This window comes from Microtus oregoni, unplaced genomic scaffold, assembly GCF_018167655.1.
Source record: "Microtus oregoni isolate MIOR12 unplaced genomic scaffold, Mior012 000010F_ref0000083, whole genome shotgun sequence".
Lineage (NCBI taxonomy): Eukaryota > Metazoa > Chordata > Mammalia > Rodentia > Cricetidae > Microtus > Microtus oregoni.
Window position 1 is genome coordinate 8,371,932 of NW_024543069.1, and position 14,835 is coordinate 8,386,766.

Consider the following 14,835-nt stretch of genomic DNA (forward strand, 5'->3'; position numbering starts at 1 on the left):
CACACACACACAAATGCTAACTTAATAAAAAGAAAAGCTTGGTATTTATAAACTATTATCTCTAAGCTTTCCTTCAGCATGGGAACATCCACTTTTAATTAAATAACACCTAACTTATATTGAAATATTTTAAGATAACTATGCCAAGTAGTAGAACTTAATCATATATCTGTTAATAAAAATAGAATTTGAGACTTCATAGACTCACATTATTGCATAATGATTTTTATTCTTCCTTACAGGCAATACATTCAGTTAATTGATGAACATACAGGTATGGCCATATGTGCAATATTCACAAGAAGAATACAGAGATAAATACTGTCTTAGTGCAGAATGTGAACACTGAATCAGCATCAGCCATCTTAAATAAATTACAAATGAAAACAAGGGCTCTATTCTACAATAACATGAAGATTTATGAATAAACAGCTAGCCTTCTGAAAATATAAACTGTAAAAGATTCAGTGTTAAGTACTCTGTCCTTGGATATTCATAAATTCTTCCATGGGTATGGCCTATAAATGTCTTCATATTTTTAAAAACTACTTCAAGTGTTGTAATATACAGAAGAATCTCACATTTATCTATAATGTGTACTAGAAAAAAACCTTTAAAGTTATACCAGTTCTTGACAAGGGCACTGTATTATTAATGCAGATTACATTCCTGTCCCCACCCTGATTCCCTCTAAGTTCAGTCGTGAAAATGAGAGGTTTTCCACTTCTTTATATGAATAGCAAGCATGTGATGCTTACATTAAGTAGAATTTTGCTACCCAAGTGACAAACAACAAAGCCCATGGTCAAACACCTGTGGCATCATTTGGAAGCTTGTTAGAAAAGTTAGTTAGGCCCCACCCTAACTGTCATCATAGAACCTTCATCCAGCAATGGGTGGAAGAAGATGCAGAGATCCACAACCAAGCACTGGGCTGAGCCCAGTCAAAGAAAAGAAGGAGGGATTATGTGCAGACTCCCCGTGGGAAGTCTTACCCTTCCTGAGGAGTGGATGGATGGTTGGGTTGGCGGGTAAGTGGGAAGAGTGAGAGAAGAGGGAGGGCAGGGGGAACTGTGGTTACCATGCAAATGAAATAAAGACTTTTAAAGAAAAAAATTTAAAAACAGAAAGGTATGGTTCCCCACTCTGTCTTAGACATCCCGGATAAGAACCTGTATTTGTAATAAGTGACCAGGTGACAGCATCTCACACCAAGTTTGAGAAGCATTGATTCCATATGGTCAATGATTTTTCTATGAAGTAAAAACATCTAGGTAGCTGGTACATCAAGGTACCACTTGATAACTTAGATATATTCTAGGAAATGTGTCCCTGGGTGATTTCATCTTTGTGTGAACATCAAAAAAAATCACCTAAATGGTACAAGACAATCCCTTCATGTGTGTGTGGTGGGGGAGGCGCTCTTGATGCCATCGAGAGTGGGTAATAAGATGTTTGAACTTGTGACTAGAGTCATGTGGTCTATAGATTCACAGAAAATTTTAAAAAACAAATATAGCAGGTATACTCTAATGACTGTAAAAGCATGAACTACAGTATACACACAAATCAGTAACACCTATAGGCTTTACATATTCCAACTTTTTTCCCAAAAGTTTTGTCATGGAGCCTTACAGTAAATGACAGTTCCAATGCTTGTGGCTTACTTGCCTCCACTTCACATTATTGCTTATTAAATACATAAATTCGCTAAATTTGTTCACTTTGGTGTTGATTCTCCATGATCATGAAGGAACGCAGAGACAGCAGTTTCTACATTTTGCATTCTACATTTTGCATCTTACTACAACTCCTAAAGAAACGGCAGGGTTTCCAAATCTCAGCCATAGTGGTGTGAAGACTACAACTACCTCCAAAATGAAAAGGTTGTTCACAAGTTCAGTAGAGACTTTTATTTCAAACAACAGCACAACAGACACAGTGACGCAACAGGACCATAATCTCTAATGCTGATAAGGTTTCTTGACAGGCTGACTTACAGGGCACATGTATTATCTCTATCCAGAGCTATTTTAAGTATTACCTTAAATAACACCATAAAACAAAAATCCTATATATACCAATTGCAAACATAATGTGCTTTACTACTGCTTTCTTTTGATTCCAACATCATCATTTAAAGTTCCTCAAAATCATGTCCACTTGTGTTCATGGTTTCAGGGTGCATGACTCGTCCCATGAATAAGATGGTACCTGCATTGGTTTGGAAGCGAACGAAAGAGGAGAGTGAACAAAACAACAGGATACATGTTTCCTACTTGCTTATAACTAGCAATGTGTGAAAAGTTAAAAAAATTACATTATTTTGATTTTTAAAATTATAAGAACATTGCAATCAATCTTTTATATATATATATATATATCATTTAAAACAGAAAACTTCTTTGTGTCTTATGAAATAATATATTCACATAACACACTCACCAGCTTTCCTGTTCCTGATGAGAAATAAAAATGGGTGGTCGACAATAACCTGCGGGTACAGCACAGCCATCCTGCTAATCGCAATCATTCCTATGGTACAGAGAGAACGTCATTACATGTCTATGGATGTGCAGAGACTCAGGACTCACGAGAACTTTTCAAAACAATCTATGTCTATTCATTTAATGAAAAAGTAATAATCTACAGAAAACAGGGGGTTGAAAACAGAAAAGTTTTAAAGGTGTTAGTATTTATAGTCGACATTTTAAAGAAAACAAACAACCACAACACATATACAAGTTATTTCTTCCGTCTAAACCATCAAAAATATTAGGCTGAATCACTCGGCCTGTTGTAATAATGTTTTCCTTAGTCTAAGGCAAATATTAGTGTTTTAATCAGTTAAGAGAAGGGATAAAAGGAAGAAAGAATTGTCAAAGTGAAAGGAGTTTTTCATACTTTCAAGTTCTTTCTGATACTTCGCAGTTCTGTGGGGCTCCAGAATGACCAGGGTGGAATGAAACGAAAACCGAGCACTGAGCAGAGTGTTCAGTTCCCCAAGTTCTTATTCGCTACAGCCTGCTTAGCTATCTGGAGATTTTAATCAGCTTTGATAACCTAAGACTATTTCCTTTCTCTCCTGAAAGTCCTGTTATCACTGATGAGGTCCGAAGCAATACATATCAGTAAGCTAATATATTACCAGGTAGCAGAAAGTTTATTAAATTTGATCTTATCTGCTCAACATGCAATGAAAGCAAACCTAAGGTAGCAAGAGGATGCAGGAAATGCAATGGTAAAGTCATTCTTGGTTATCTAGGGTAATCACAACCCTCAAAACGATCCAGGGTGGGACTGGGGAGAAGGTTCCATCAGCAATGTTCCTGCCCCACAACCATGAAGACCTGAGCTCAGATCCTTTGTATCTGTGTAAAAACTCAGGCGTAGCAGACTGGGCTACACTTTAATTACAGTGCTGAGGGAGTAGAATGGCTCTCTGAGGCTTGTTGGTCAGTTAGTCTAACTGAATTGGTAAGCTCCAGATTCAGGGACAAAAATTCTCAGGGAAAATAAGATGGAGAATTATTGAGAGAGACACCTGGTGGATACCTCTGCTTTCCAAACACCTCATACAAACTTACATGCTTACATGGGTGCACACATGAACATGTGTTCATCACACACAAAGATGATGAAGGACCATTAGCTGTTACAATCTGGAAATGGAATATATGCTCCTTTAAAAATTTGCTTATTTAAAATTACTGTCTTATGACTATTATTATTTAAAAGTACTTAAAAGCATTTTTATGTCTACCAACTCTTGTTTGTGTATGTAATTTGTCAAAGCCAACTTTCCACGGGCAAAAATTAATATCTAACTTCCAGTAGTAATCAGGAAGGAAAAATGTTTGAATACACAGTAGGCAACTTCTGAAAATATTTATGGAAACAGCACCGCAGGGGGTCATCTCCTGAGAGCTGCCAGCATGTGATGCCTCGCTGGGAAGCTAGGCTTGGACCTATGACAGACACCCTTCACATTCTGTTGAAAATGTTCTGACCGCTTCAGCTTTTCCTTGACTTCTCACTTGGAATAGAGTGAGGTCTTGAGTACGGTTTCAGGAAGGGATCTCCATTCCCACCCAGGATTGTTTAAAAACAGAAATTCGGAAGAAGAGTTCAGAAAATGACTTAGTGTGTACCGGAGGCTGCAGCTGCTTCTGACCCTTCTTCATTAACCTCGATGAAGGACTTGTGAACAACTTTGGAGAGAAACAGCTCTTTCCTATCTGAAAGGAAGAAATGAGATCATTAGCGCCAGACACAGCGACACATTTGACCCCTTGGGAAAGTGAGTTTGAGAGCACTGAGAAACCAAGAGACTGATTAAAAAAGAAAATATATTGCCAGATTTTACTTAAGGCATGAGAGAACCAGTGACTGTATGGTTTCAAATTCATTTTATAATCACTTGTCAAGTTACCCCTATTTTTCTTCAGTAATTTCCCACTGTGCATTTCTTTTGTTCCCATTGCTTAGTTCTTATATTGCTCAGAGGTAGGGGAGCAGAAAATTTGTTTTCAATAGTGACCTCAAATGATTTCATCATTCAAGTTAAAAATACATTACCCATTGTCCTCTAATTTGAAATAAAAAGTACATAATAAAAAATGAAGATCCAGAAAAAAAATAGTCTTTCCTTAAACCCAATCAATATTGTTTAATAATATAGATGACATTGGCATGGTAAAATAAATAAAAGACTTCTTGCCTGGAGAAATGTAAGAAAACAAAAATATATAAAATGGCATTCTAGTCTGCTTTAGTGGCTGATCTGAGTGCTTGCAAATACATCACTCCAAGATTATATTAAAAATACATTTCTAGTAAAAGGAAGAACATTTTCTGCACTGAATTGCCTTTCAGTTTACTTTGATATTAATGCAATTTGGGGCAGATTTATGATCCCTAGACATTCATTTGCTCAGGTCCTAACCCCCAAGACTTCGGTACGTGACTGTATTGAGAACCAGGGTCTTAAAATGAAGTCACTGTAGAGGATTCTGATCAAACATGACTGGTCTCCACTCAAGAGGAATTTGAACTGAAATGGCTCCAGAGAAAAACAGAGATGAAGTATTTAGTTTCGTGTGTCGATTTGCTCAAGCTTTGCTACTTAGACTCTTAAACAAACATTCTGGATGTTTCTGTGAGCATGTTTTTGGATTAGATCAACTTTTAAATCGGTGGGTTTTAAATAAGTATATTGCTTTCCCAGGGTGGGTGGGCCTCATCCAATCAGCTAAAAAAGATGTATTAGAAGGAAGACATTCCTTTTGGCAAGGAAGAATTCGGTCAGCAGCTTTCTTTAGACTCAGCTATGACTTTTTCTTGAGTGTCTGTTTTGTAGATTTTTCATTTCCAGAGCCTTCACAGTATGTCAGCCAATTCCGAAAAATAAATCTATCTATCTATCATCATTCTTAGACCCATCCTTATGTACGCATTAAACACCTGGAAACAGGAAAAACATGTCCCCCTTTTATGTGTCCTCTCTCGAAGGGTGGGAGGGATGGGGAAAGGCGAATCATGGACAGCACCTTACAGTAAAGTAGGAGTAAGAAGTTATGGCTGTTGTTAACTGCAGTAATAACATGCTGTGTTTTTTTATTGATTTTTATTGAGCTCTACATTTTTTTTCTGCTCCCCTCCCTGCCTCTCCTTTCTCCCTCTAACCCTCCCCCAAGGTCCTCATGCTCCCAATTTACTCAGGAGATCTTGTCTTTTGGGGAAGTAGAAAAAAAAAAACATGCTGTGTATTTCAAAAGACTATACTAAAACATTTCTAAATTTTTACTGTAAGTGAATAAATATTTAAAGAGATATATGTATGTAACCTGATTTAAATTAGTCAAGGGCTGCCTGTATGACCCAGAGGCTAGAGTGATTTCCAGTGTAAGCCTTGTGTTTACCTTCTGGAACTTACAGAAAGATGAAAGAAGCAAAGCAGCCCCACAAATTTGCTCCACCATGGCACAGGCAATCACACACTTATGAGCACAAATAACAAATAAAATTAGTTTTAAAATATGTTAGGGTTGGGATGCTGACTCTGTAGGTAAAGATGCTCGTTTCCCAAGGCAAACAACCTAACGTCAGTCCCCTGGATGCAGATGGTGGACGGAGAGAATTGACTCGTAGGTTGTTCTCTCACTTTCTCATATGTGCTGTGATGTGTGCATGGCCCTCCCTCCACATAAATAAGTGAGTGTAGTTTACATTTTAAAGTAATATACAACATATATGTGCACTTGAAATATTACATGGTACACCATTCAAATGCAACTTTTATATTATTTATGACAGCTGAAAATAAAATTTCAAATTAAACCCACTAACACACAAAGAAATGTTTACTAAGTGGCAGTGGCTATCATTGTACGTCAGAGCAAGGTGATGGAGAGGCTGAACTGCCTACACCTCCACAGGATGGACCCATGCGGATGTAAATCAACATATACCAGGACTCTGCTGAACACTCCTCCTGCCCTCTGTCCCAAAGCCTGTTGCCCCACCTTCAGGGTATTTCATACGTGTGCAAGTTCTAACACGTCCACAGGGAATCCTCTCCCCCATTCATTCCACGTTCTCTATCCTGCATGCCGTTATTCTTGTGATTTGAGTCAAAAACGCTCCTTCTTCCCATGATCCTCCCTCAGCCTTTGTACTCCTAGGGCTCAGCTTCCACCTATGGAGACTTCTCTCGCTTTTCTCTTCCTGTATCATTAAATTAGATCTGACCAATCTTTTTCCCATGGACCCAAAAGTTGATTCTATGAAGCCTTTCTAATGTATTACACCTGCGTTAAATCTTTCTCCTCCTGGACGCTCACGTTCCTTAAGGCAATGACTGTGCCATTCATTCGTTCATCTGCGTACTCCTAGCTGCTGGCATAGAGCTGGGACTGAAATATGAACCCCTATAATGAGGGAATACTCTTCTCATGTGTTATTTTCCAGTATTAACCCAGTACACCATGCTTCACAAGATTGGTGATTGTTTAATGAAAGATCTTAGCTCTTTCATAATTTGCGATTGTGGGTGTGCCAACCTTGTATAACAATACATGGGCACCGAGGCCATGGTTCTGGTCACAATTATGCCTATAAGGTTTATTTTTATAATAAAATAGAAGCTAATACTAAGTAATTATTCCAAGAAAAGAGCAATAAGAGGGAAAGAGTACAAAAGTCACATGCATTAAAAGACTTAAAAATTGGATCAAGTTTAAAAATAATGGTAATAGTATCTGCTGGGCCAGTGTTACTGGCTATATTTTAATGACAGCAAAGGAAAAATTGACTCTGCTGTTTATGTATCTACAGTATGACTAATTGCCACCCAATGGTTAATTCAGTGTCTGCAAATGTAAAAAGAACCCAGACACTTGATCTGCACAAAAAAAAGATATATTATTATATATGTACATGTAGGAAGAATTGTGCTATGTTTTCAACTTGGGATAAACTTGAAACAATTGCATTAAAGTAAAATAGAACTGAGAGTGGCTTGAGCAAGTATGTGTCAGTGGCAACAAACATTTAAAAATAGATCAAGTCTTGTGGGGACACAAGCGAGTTCATGCTCATGGCTCCTTACACTTGGACTTTATCCTGTGCTGTTGTATGTTAATCAGAAGCCCTCTGTCCTGTGTTCATGTGACTGCATATGTTTATATGTCTGGACATGTGTGAACATGGATGCCAGGGGTCACCCTTTGTTATCCTCCCCCAGCAACTATAAGCCTTGTTTTATGAGACAAGGTCTTTCAGTGGCCAGGAGCTCACTAATTAGCCCAGTCTGGCTGGCCAGAGAGCTGCAGGGATCTGCCTGTACCCCTCCTGCCTCAGCACTGCCAGCCTGGCTTTTTAATGTGCCTTCTGGGGATTGAACCTGGTGCTTGCATGTCAAGACATGTGATTCCTTAGTCGACAAATGTTGCTTGCCTGTCTGCCTTTCTTCCTTCCTTCCTCCCTCTCTCCCTCCCTCCCTTTCTCCTTCCCTCCCTTCCTCCTTTCCTTTCTTTCTTTTCAAATGTGTTTTCTTTGTTGGTTTTCTTGTTTGTTTTGTGTTTTGTTTGTCCTTCTCTTCTGGCCACTGCAGGCATGGCTGTTCAGTGGTTGGCTCTACTTTCCTCCAGGCAGCCAGGACCCAGACTTTTAAAATGGCTAAGATGGGAACAAGCCAATAAACCTAGGCTATCCAGAGAGGAGCCGGGCAGAAAACCAAACTCTTATGAAGAAAGCAAGGCAAAGTACTAAAGCATTCATTCAATAGCTGAGCAAATATTTATTGAGCGAGTGCTCCATTTAACTTACTGTGCAGTGCACAAAGGCTCTGAGCATCCGACAAACACATCGAGCTGGCAGGATGGTCATTGGGCCAGTGTTGGCCTCTGTTTCCTTTGTGACACTGCTTCTGAATGCAGCCAATTTAAATAGACTTCTGCATCACCAAGGGCAGGCTTAAAATGAAGAGATTATCATACCAAAGCCCTACACACCAAAATGGCCTCTGTGTGGTCTTATTTTTAGCTTCAACCCCACCCGTAAAACTTATGAAGAATTTCCCAGAACCTGACTACTTTCAGATTAGAACAGTGTTTGTTTCCAGGTGGATTTTGTTCCAGAAGCAGAAATTATTCACTTATCGATTTGTTCATTCATGCACTTAGTATCTACAGTAAACACTAGGCATACTATGGACGCTCAACCATCCCTTCCTTATAAAGGCTCATGGGCATACAGAAAAGATCGATGGTAAAGCAAACCCATAAACAGCCAGAATTTCCAGATATGTATATGTACCTGGGAAAACAAGATAAGACAGTATGTTGGTTAGTGATAGGACACCTTCTTGAGAACATCTACTTGGAACAGTGTTATGTAAGGGAAGATGGGAAGGTAAATGGGGGCTGATACCAAGTGAATATGAAGGAACCAGCTCATGGAAGACCTGAAGGTGCAGGTAAACCCAAGTGCAGAGACAGAGTCAAACTGAGCATGTTTAGGGAGGGACCCAAAAAAGTCCCAGTGACTTGAGTATGGGAAGGAGAAAGGGCTGGGGACAGAGAGAAGCAGCCTCACAGAAACCCAGGCAACAGCCATTGCCATGCTCCCAGCATTTCTCACCCATCTTCCACCCCACACCAGCACCATGCTGAGTTCTGAACAGGATGACTCTCACACAGTCACTGCTTTGAAACAGCTTGTAGCTCAGTGTATGAACAGACAGTCCCAGTTAAAGGTAAGGCATGGTAACAGACACGGGTTTGAAACACTGCCATGTTCCGGTTGCCTAGGAGGAGAGCAGGATGCCAGGCAAAGGTGACACCTGGGATGGTTCTGGAAGAATAAGTAGAGGAGTGAAAGAGAAGGAGGCAAGGTCATTTGACGCAGGAATGCAATTACGTCTTGGGAGAAATAGAAGGAATGACTTAAAGGGCTCAGGGGAGTGTAGACAGTGAGAAAGTTGGGGAGTAGCAAAGTGTCTTGTGCTAAGAGCTTTTAGCCTTGAGGTTAGAGAGCCTGGGCTTTGTCTAGAAACAATGGCATATGCTTCCTCTGAGCTTAGAAGGGACCCGTGAAGAGATAATTTGGATGAGCAAATACCTAGCAGCAGGCAGATCAAGTTCTCTTTGGCAACAGTCAGGCAAGAAAGTAGGAACAAAGGCAGAATTGTGGCAGTGAAAAAGGAATAAGCCCTCCGGCTTACAGTGTAAACAGACAGAGCAACAGGGGGCAGGATACAGGAGCTGGGGCGGCATCAATCTACAGTGCTTGCATCTGACCTGAATTCGCCTTTCACTATGTCTTTTTAAGTCCTTTATTTTATTGGCTTCTTTATTAAAGCTTGTACTTTATGCTGAAGGATTTAGTAGTCTCTTTTACTTGTCCCTTATACCTTCCAAGAAGATTACCTATTAATCCAAATGCCATTCATTTCCATTATAAAAATAGCCTTCCTGTATAAGAGAATCCTTCCTGCAGCTACCAGAGCATTTTCAATGAAGCCTGAGAAGGAAATGATTCTCTGAACCGTGTATTCCACGTTTTTTGTATGAGTCTTTACCGTGTTTTATGTTAATGGGATTTAGCATCAGGAGCGATGGCTATCAGTGAGATGGAGAAGTCACCATAATAAATATTGAACACCCTACCTCATTTACGTCTGCCTTCAATAAGTACTAAGCAAGTAAGAGTGGTGGGCACCGAGGAAACATGCATCAGAATCAATCTTTGGTCCATTTATATTCTGCCTGGGATAGTAGATGCATAAGTAACATAAATATGAAATAAGATATGTGCTGTACAACAAAGAGGAACAAAAAAAAAAGCCAGGGACTTAGTGAGCCGTTGCTTCTAGTGATGCAGTCATGGCAGCTTGATGAAAGGTGGGCTATCTGTAGGTGAGGCTCAGTTCAGGTGGAGATTTCCCAGATGTGAGGAGTTGAGGAGATAGGCAGAGCAAGTGATCAGAGTGACCAGAACACAAGCTAAGTAGGACTGGACTTGAAAGGGAGGAGTTCTCAGTTCCCTGGGGACCAGGGGATAATGACCTGCAAAGCAAAGGGCGCTGGGAGCCAGTGCGGCAATGTATCTGTGAGTATTAAAGTGATTAATCATGGCAGCGGAAAATACAGCAGATTAGATTGGAGAGAGATGGGAAACCATTTAGCCGAGTATTAGTAGCCTAGGGCAGCAGCAAGAAGCAGCCCCACAAGAGTGGATTCAAAGGGATAAAAATGAAAGGGCCTCTGCAAGAAGTCTTAGAGAAGGATTTCAAGGCACCCAGTTTCCCCTGGAGCAAAAGGAAGTGGCACAGGTAGCTTGTTTTCTTCTCCAAACATGATTTTAAAACCTACCATATTGTTCCATCAATGAAGGACAGTTCTTTGAATGCTTTCAAATTTACAGATTCATTCTCTTATAGTTTTTAGAACTAGTTTTCTAAAACTTTAAAGTAAAATGATTGGTGAAAAGGAAACACATGTACAAGGTAGCATTTTAAATAGTACCTAGCATTGTAAGAAATCAAAATTCTGGGCTCGTTAGATGACTCTCTGGGTAAAGCGCATGGCATACAAACATGAGGACCTGAGCTCTGATTCCTCAGGACCCAATTGGAAGACCCAGGTGTGGCGCAGTACACCTGTCATCCCAACTCTGAGAGGAAGAGACAGAGAGATCCCAGTGGCTCACTGGTAGCCAGTCCAGCTGAAATGATTCCCAGCGTTCAAATGTTTTTTTTTTCTATAACTATCCAAAAACATCTCTACATATTCTCTTCTGTCCTTTGCAAGGGCTCTCGTTGGACTTTTGGCTGACTTTCTTCCTTGTTTCCATAATGTTTTCTCTAATCCATGGTTTCCCATCTTCTAGTCACTGCTGACATTTAAGATCAGCTAGTTAGTCATTGTGGGAGCCTGTGCTGTGCATTGTAGATGTTCACAGGCATAACTGGCCTCCCACTGGAGACTAGAATCATTTCCCATTGCGATATACAAAGTCTTGAGCTATTGCTGACTCTTACCTGTGGGACAGAAAGGACACGTGACCTTCTTGAGAACCACTGTTAGTTAGTGGTTCTTTCAGTCTTTATTATATTAAATTAGGCTGCTATGTCTTTCTCCCCATAAGCCCTCTATGCTTTGGGGTGGGAGATATGGCTGATTGGTTAAAAGCAATAGCGGCTCTAGCAAAGTACCCAGATTTGAATCCTAGCAGTCACAATGAACAACTTTCTACAGCTCTAGTTTCAGAAGACCTGCCACCTTCTTCTGGCTTTGGGAGGCACAGCACACATGTGGTATAGAAATATACTTTCAGGCTAACTGCCCTTAGACAGAAAAATAAATAAATAAAACTTAAGACTTCTTCAATTTATAACATACTTTTCTCATGCATTTGCCCCACTAGCAGCTGTTTTATGAAAATAATAGACACGGTATGAAATGTCATTCACATCATTATATATCATTAACACCCACATCAACCTTGACAAAGTAGAAGGAATAACTAATTGCATGGGAATATTTTTATTGAGTCCCTGTTAGGGTCACTAGGAATTACAGAATCTGTAATTATCAAGGTTATGTGTTATTTGAAGAGGTGAACAATTAGCCATCTAAAAATGGATTTGAACCATGGAAGACAGAGCATATGGTGCTCAAATAAACAAGGCAGAGACACCACACTGATATCAGAAGAAGAAGCAAACAAATGAATGGTTCATAAATTAATGAAGGAGAGAGGGAAGAGCAAGGGAGCCAGGGGAAGTGGTAAAGAGGGGGGAGAAAGGAGGATTAGTTGGGGCTGCTGGCATGCTAGAGCTACCACTGTTTAATCAAGCAACCAATTTAACAGTCGACGGATTCTCACTGCAAATTGTAAGCAGTCTGCTTCAGATTCATTCAAGCAATCCGAAGCCTAAACAGGGAGGTCTTAAGATGGCGAGTGCCAGCCTTGTAACTGCCTTCCCAAGAACTATGGATGCAAGATTGAGTCAAAGAGCCCCATTCCCTTCTTTCCTAAACCTCTTTTAGTCTCTGGCAAACATTTCCTTTGCATCAACTCTTTCTAATAGGTTTGATCAAATAACTAGCCCCTTTGCCTACAGACTACTAAAAACTCTCTGGAAGATTTTAGTCTTATTCCAAATCTCCAAGCAATCCGATTCATAGCAAACATTATGATTTGCAGTGTCTTTGGTGGTGAAAACAATGAAATATTACTTTATGAACCTGACTATGTCTAAAATTGTAAGCCACACTGACCACAGGGATTGACTTGCCCTAGCAGAGCTAACCCCTCAGGACCGAGTGACAACAGGTGTTATATTTGGGTAAAATATCTGTCTGGATGCTTGGCAGACAGTGAGGAATCATGGTAAAGAAAGTAGAATGTAATTATCCAGTAGGAACTCAGCCAGTAGAGTAAGATCAATGTTCTAAATTTATAAGGAAGACAGCATTAGAATTTTATGCTATGCTTCAGCTATGAATATATTTCTGACTCAGGTACAGAAATATCAGATGATCTTCCAAATCTCCACTAGTCGGGTTTTCCTGACTATGCCAATGAGGTGCTTACAGCTCTAAGAACTTGGACATGAGCCCTGAAGACATTTACTAGAAGAAAACACATATCTCTTGCATACACAGACAGGATCATCTATACAGTAGGCTCTTAGATAATATCTGTTGGTGCTTAGGGCATTAAGCTCCCTGAATGAGGAGCAGAAGTTACAGTATCAGATATATATCAGAAATATATCATTGTCAGCTCATTGCTAGAATCTGAGTAATGCTTAAAAACTGCCCTCGCTATCCTCATTCTGGGAGGTTAAGTGCTAGGATTTCTTGAACCCTTTGACTCTCTCTCTCTCTCTCTCTCTCTCTCTCCCTCCCTCCTTCCCTCCTCCATGTACTCCTTCCTTCCTCCTATCTCTTCCTCCCCAAAGGTAAATGTACACAAGAATATGCACACACACGTGTACACATGTGAGCAATTTCATAAGTGGAGAATATATTTCCAAAATTCTGCAAAGACATAGAAGTGGTGATTTCACCCAGGTGACTGATTCAGAAGAAGAAAACTAAATTCTTTCTTTAACATAGGAACTGATGTGGAAGGTCCCGCCACCATGTGCTCTAGTTCAAGTATATTGTCTATAAAGAGGTCTTACAAGTTTAGTTTCTTTTATTTTAATATGTATTTGTCTTCTCATCCAAAACAGATTCTATTTTTTTATTGTTCAAACACAATAGAAAATCATGATTATAAGACATTATTCATTAGACTTAAGCTTAAATGGTAAATACCTTATGGTAATCTCTTAAAACTAGACCCAGAATTATTTAAAGATCATAAATGCCTTAATGTTACTCACATTTTAGGCTTCCTCTTCCAATAATTCAACTTGTTATTTTTAATTGTCTGTATGATTTAAAGTTACTTTTAAAAGGCATTATTTTTTACTGAAGACTTAGGAAAAGTTTTACAATATCTCACTAGGTAATTTTATCGGTTTAAGATAACCTTTGGCCTGTTTCTTACAGCAGAAGGCATTCATTTATCTTTTCTATACGACTAATTCTGGTGAGATGTATTTAAATACTTACTTAACATATTCATTGGTTGTCTGTTTCACAAGGTATTATATTAAGCATTATAGAAAATGTGAAGGCGTACAAAAATGTGTTCAGGAATCTACTAAGAAGGCCCACATCTGGCTATGGCTACATCTATAGTTTAGTTTGTGTATGTGAACTTATCTTTTGTTTCATTTCTTTGGTAAGTGATGACTACATATAAGAAATCCATGAGATATGATGGACATAGGATCACTATTTTGAAGAGCTTTTTATGAATAATATTTTAATTGATAATTATTTCTTACCTGACATGGCAGTCAAATTTGCATCTTTGATGAAAATTTCAGTGACTCCAAGGGCTTTAAAGATGACTTTTAAGTCAATTTCCTGTTCCACTGTGAACCTGGAGAACACACAGGAAGAAGGTATCAACAACTTCTTTCCTGGAACAAGGATATAATGCTCAATACATTGATGACAAAAGTGTTTTTTATAGTGGGTAAATTATGCCAAGACTGACTGCTAATGGAAAGAAGTGTGTGACTGTGTTCATGTAAATATGGGAGAAAAAAAACTGGAGTACACTAATTTTTCCTTCCAAGTGGGTACCAATTACAGATAGATTCTTGGTTAGGTGTGGTAACCTATGTCTATTATATGAACTCTGGGACCCCATTTGGCTTGAACTTGTGTAGGTCATTGTCAACAAAAGAGGAATTTTAACTTGATG

The 14,835-nt window shown here is 39.3% G+C and overlaps 1 protein-coding gene across 2 annotated transcripts in view; it reads right to left on the bottom strand.

The window, feature by feature from the left end:
* Positions 1 to 209: 209 nt before the first annotated feature.
* Positions 210 to 14,835, bottom strand: part of Serpini1 (serpin family I member 1) — an 80,658-nt gene continuing 66,032 nt past the window's right edge. For both annotated transcript variants that reach the window (XM_041659303.1, XM_041659302.1), the window contains exons 6-9: positions 14,411 to 14,508; positions 4,152 to 4,238; positions 2,446 to 2,535; positions 210 to 2,214 (exon numbers count right to left, since the gene is read on the bottom strand). In XM_041659303.1, coding sequence (XP_041515237.1) covers positions 2,138 to 2,214; positions 2,446 to 2,535; positions 4,152 to 4,238; positions 14,411 to 14,508 — 352 coding nt within the window. In that variant the 3' untranslated portion in view covers positions 210 to 2,137. The remainder of the gene's footprint in view (positions 2,215 to 2,445; positions 2,536 to 4,151; positions 4,239 to 14,410; positions 14,509 to 14,835) is intronic.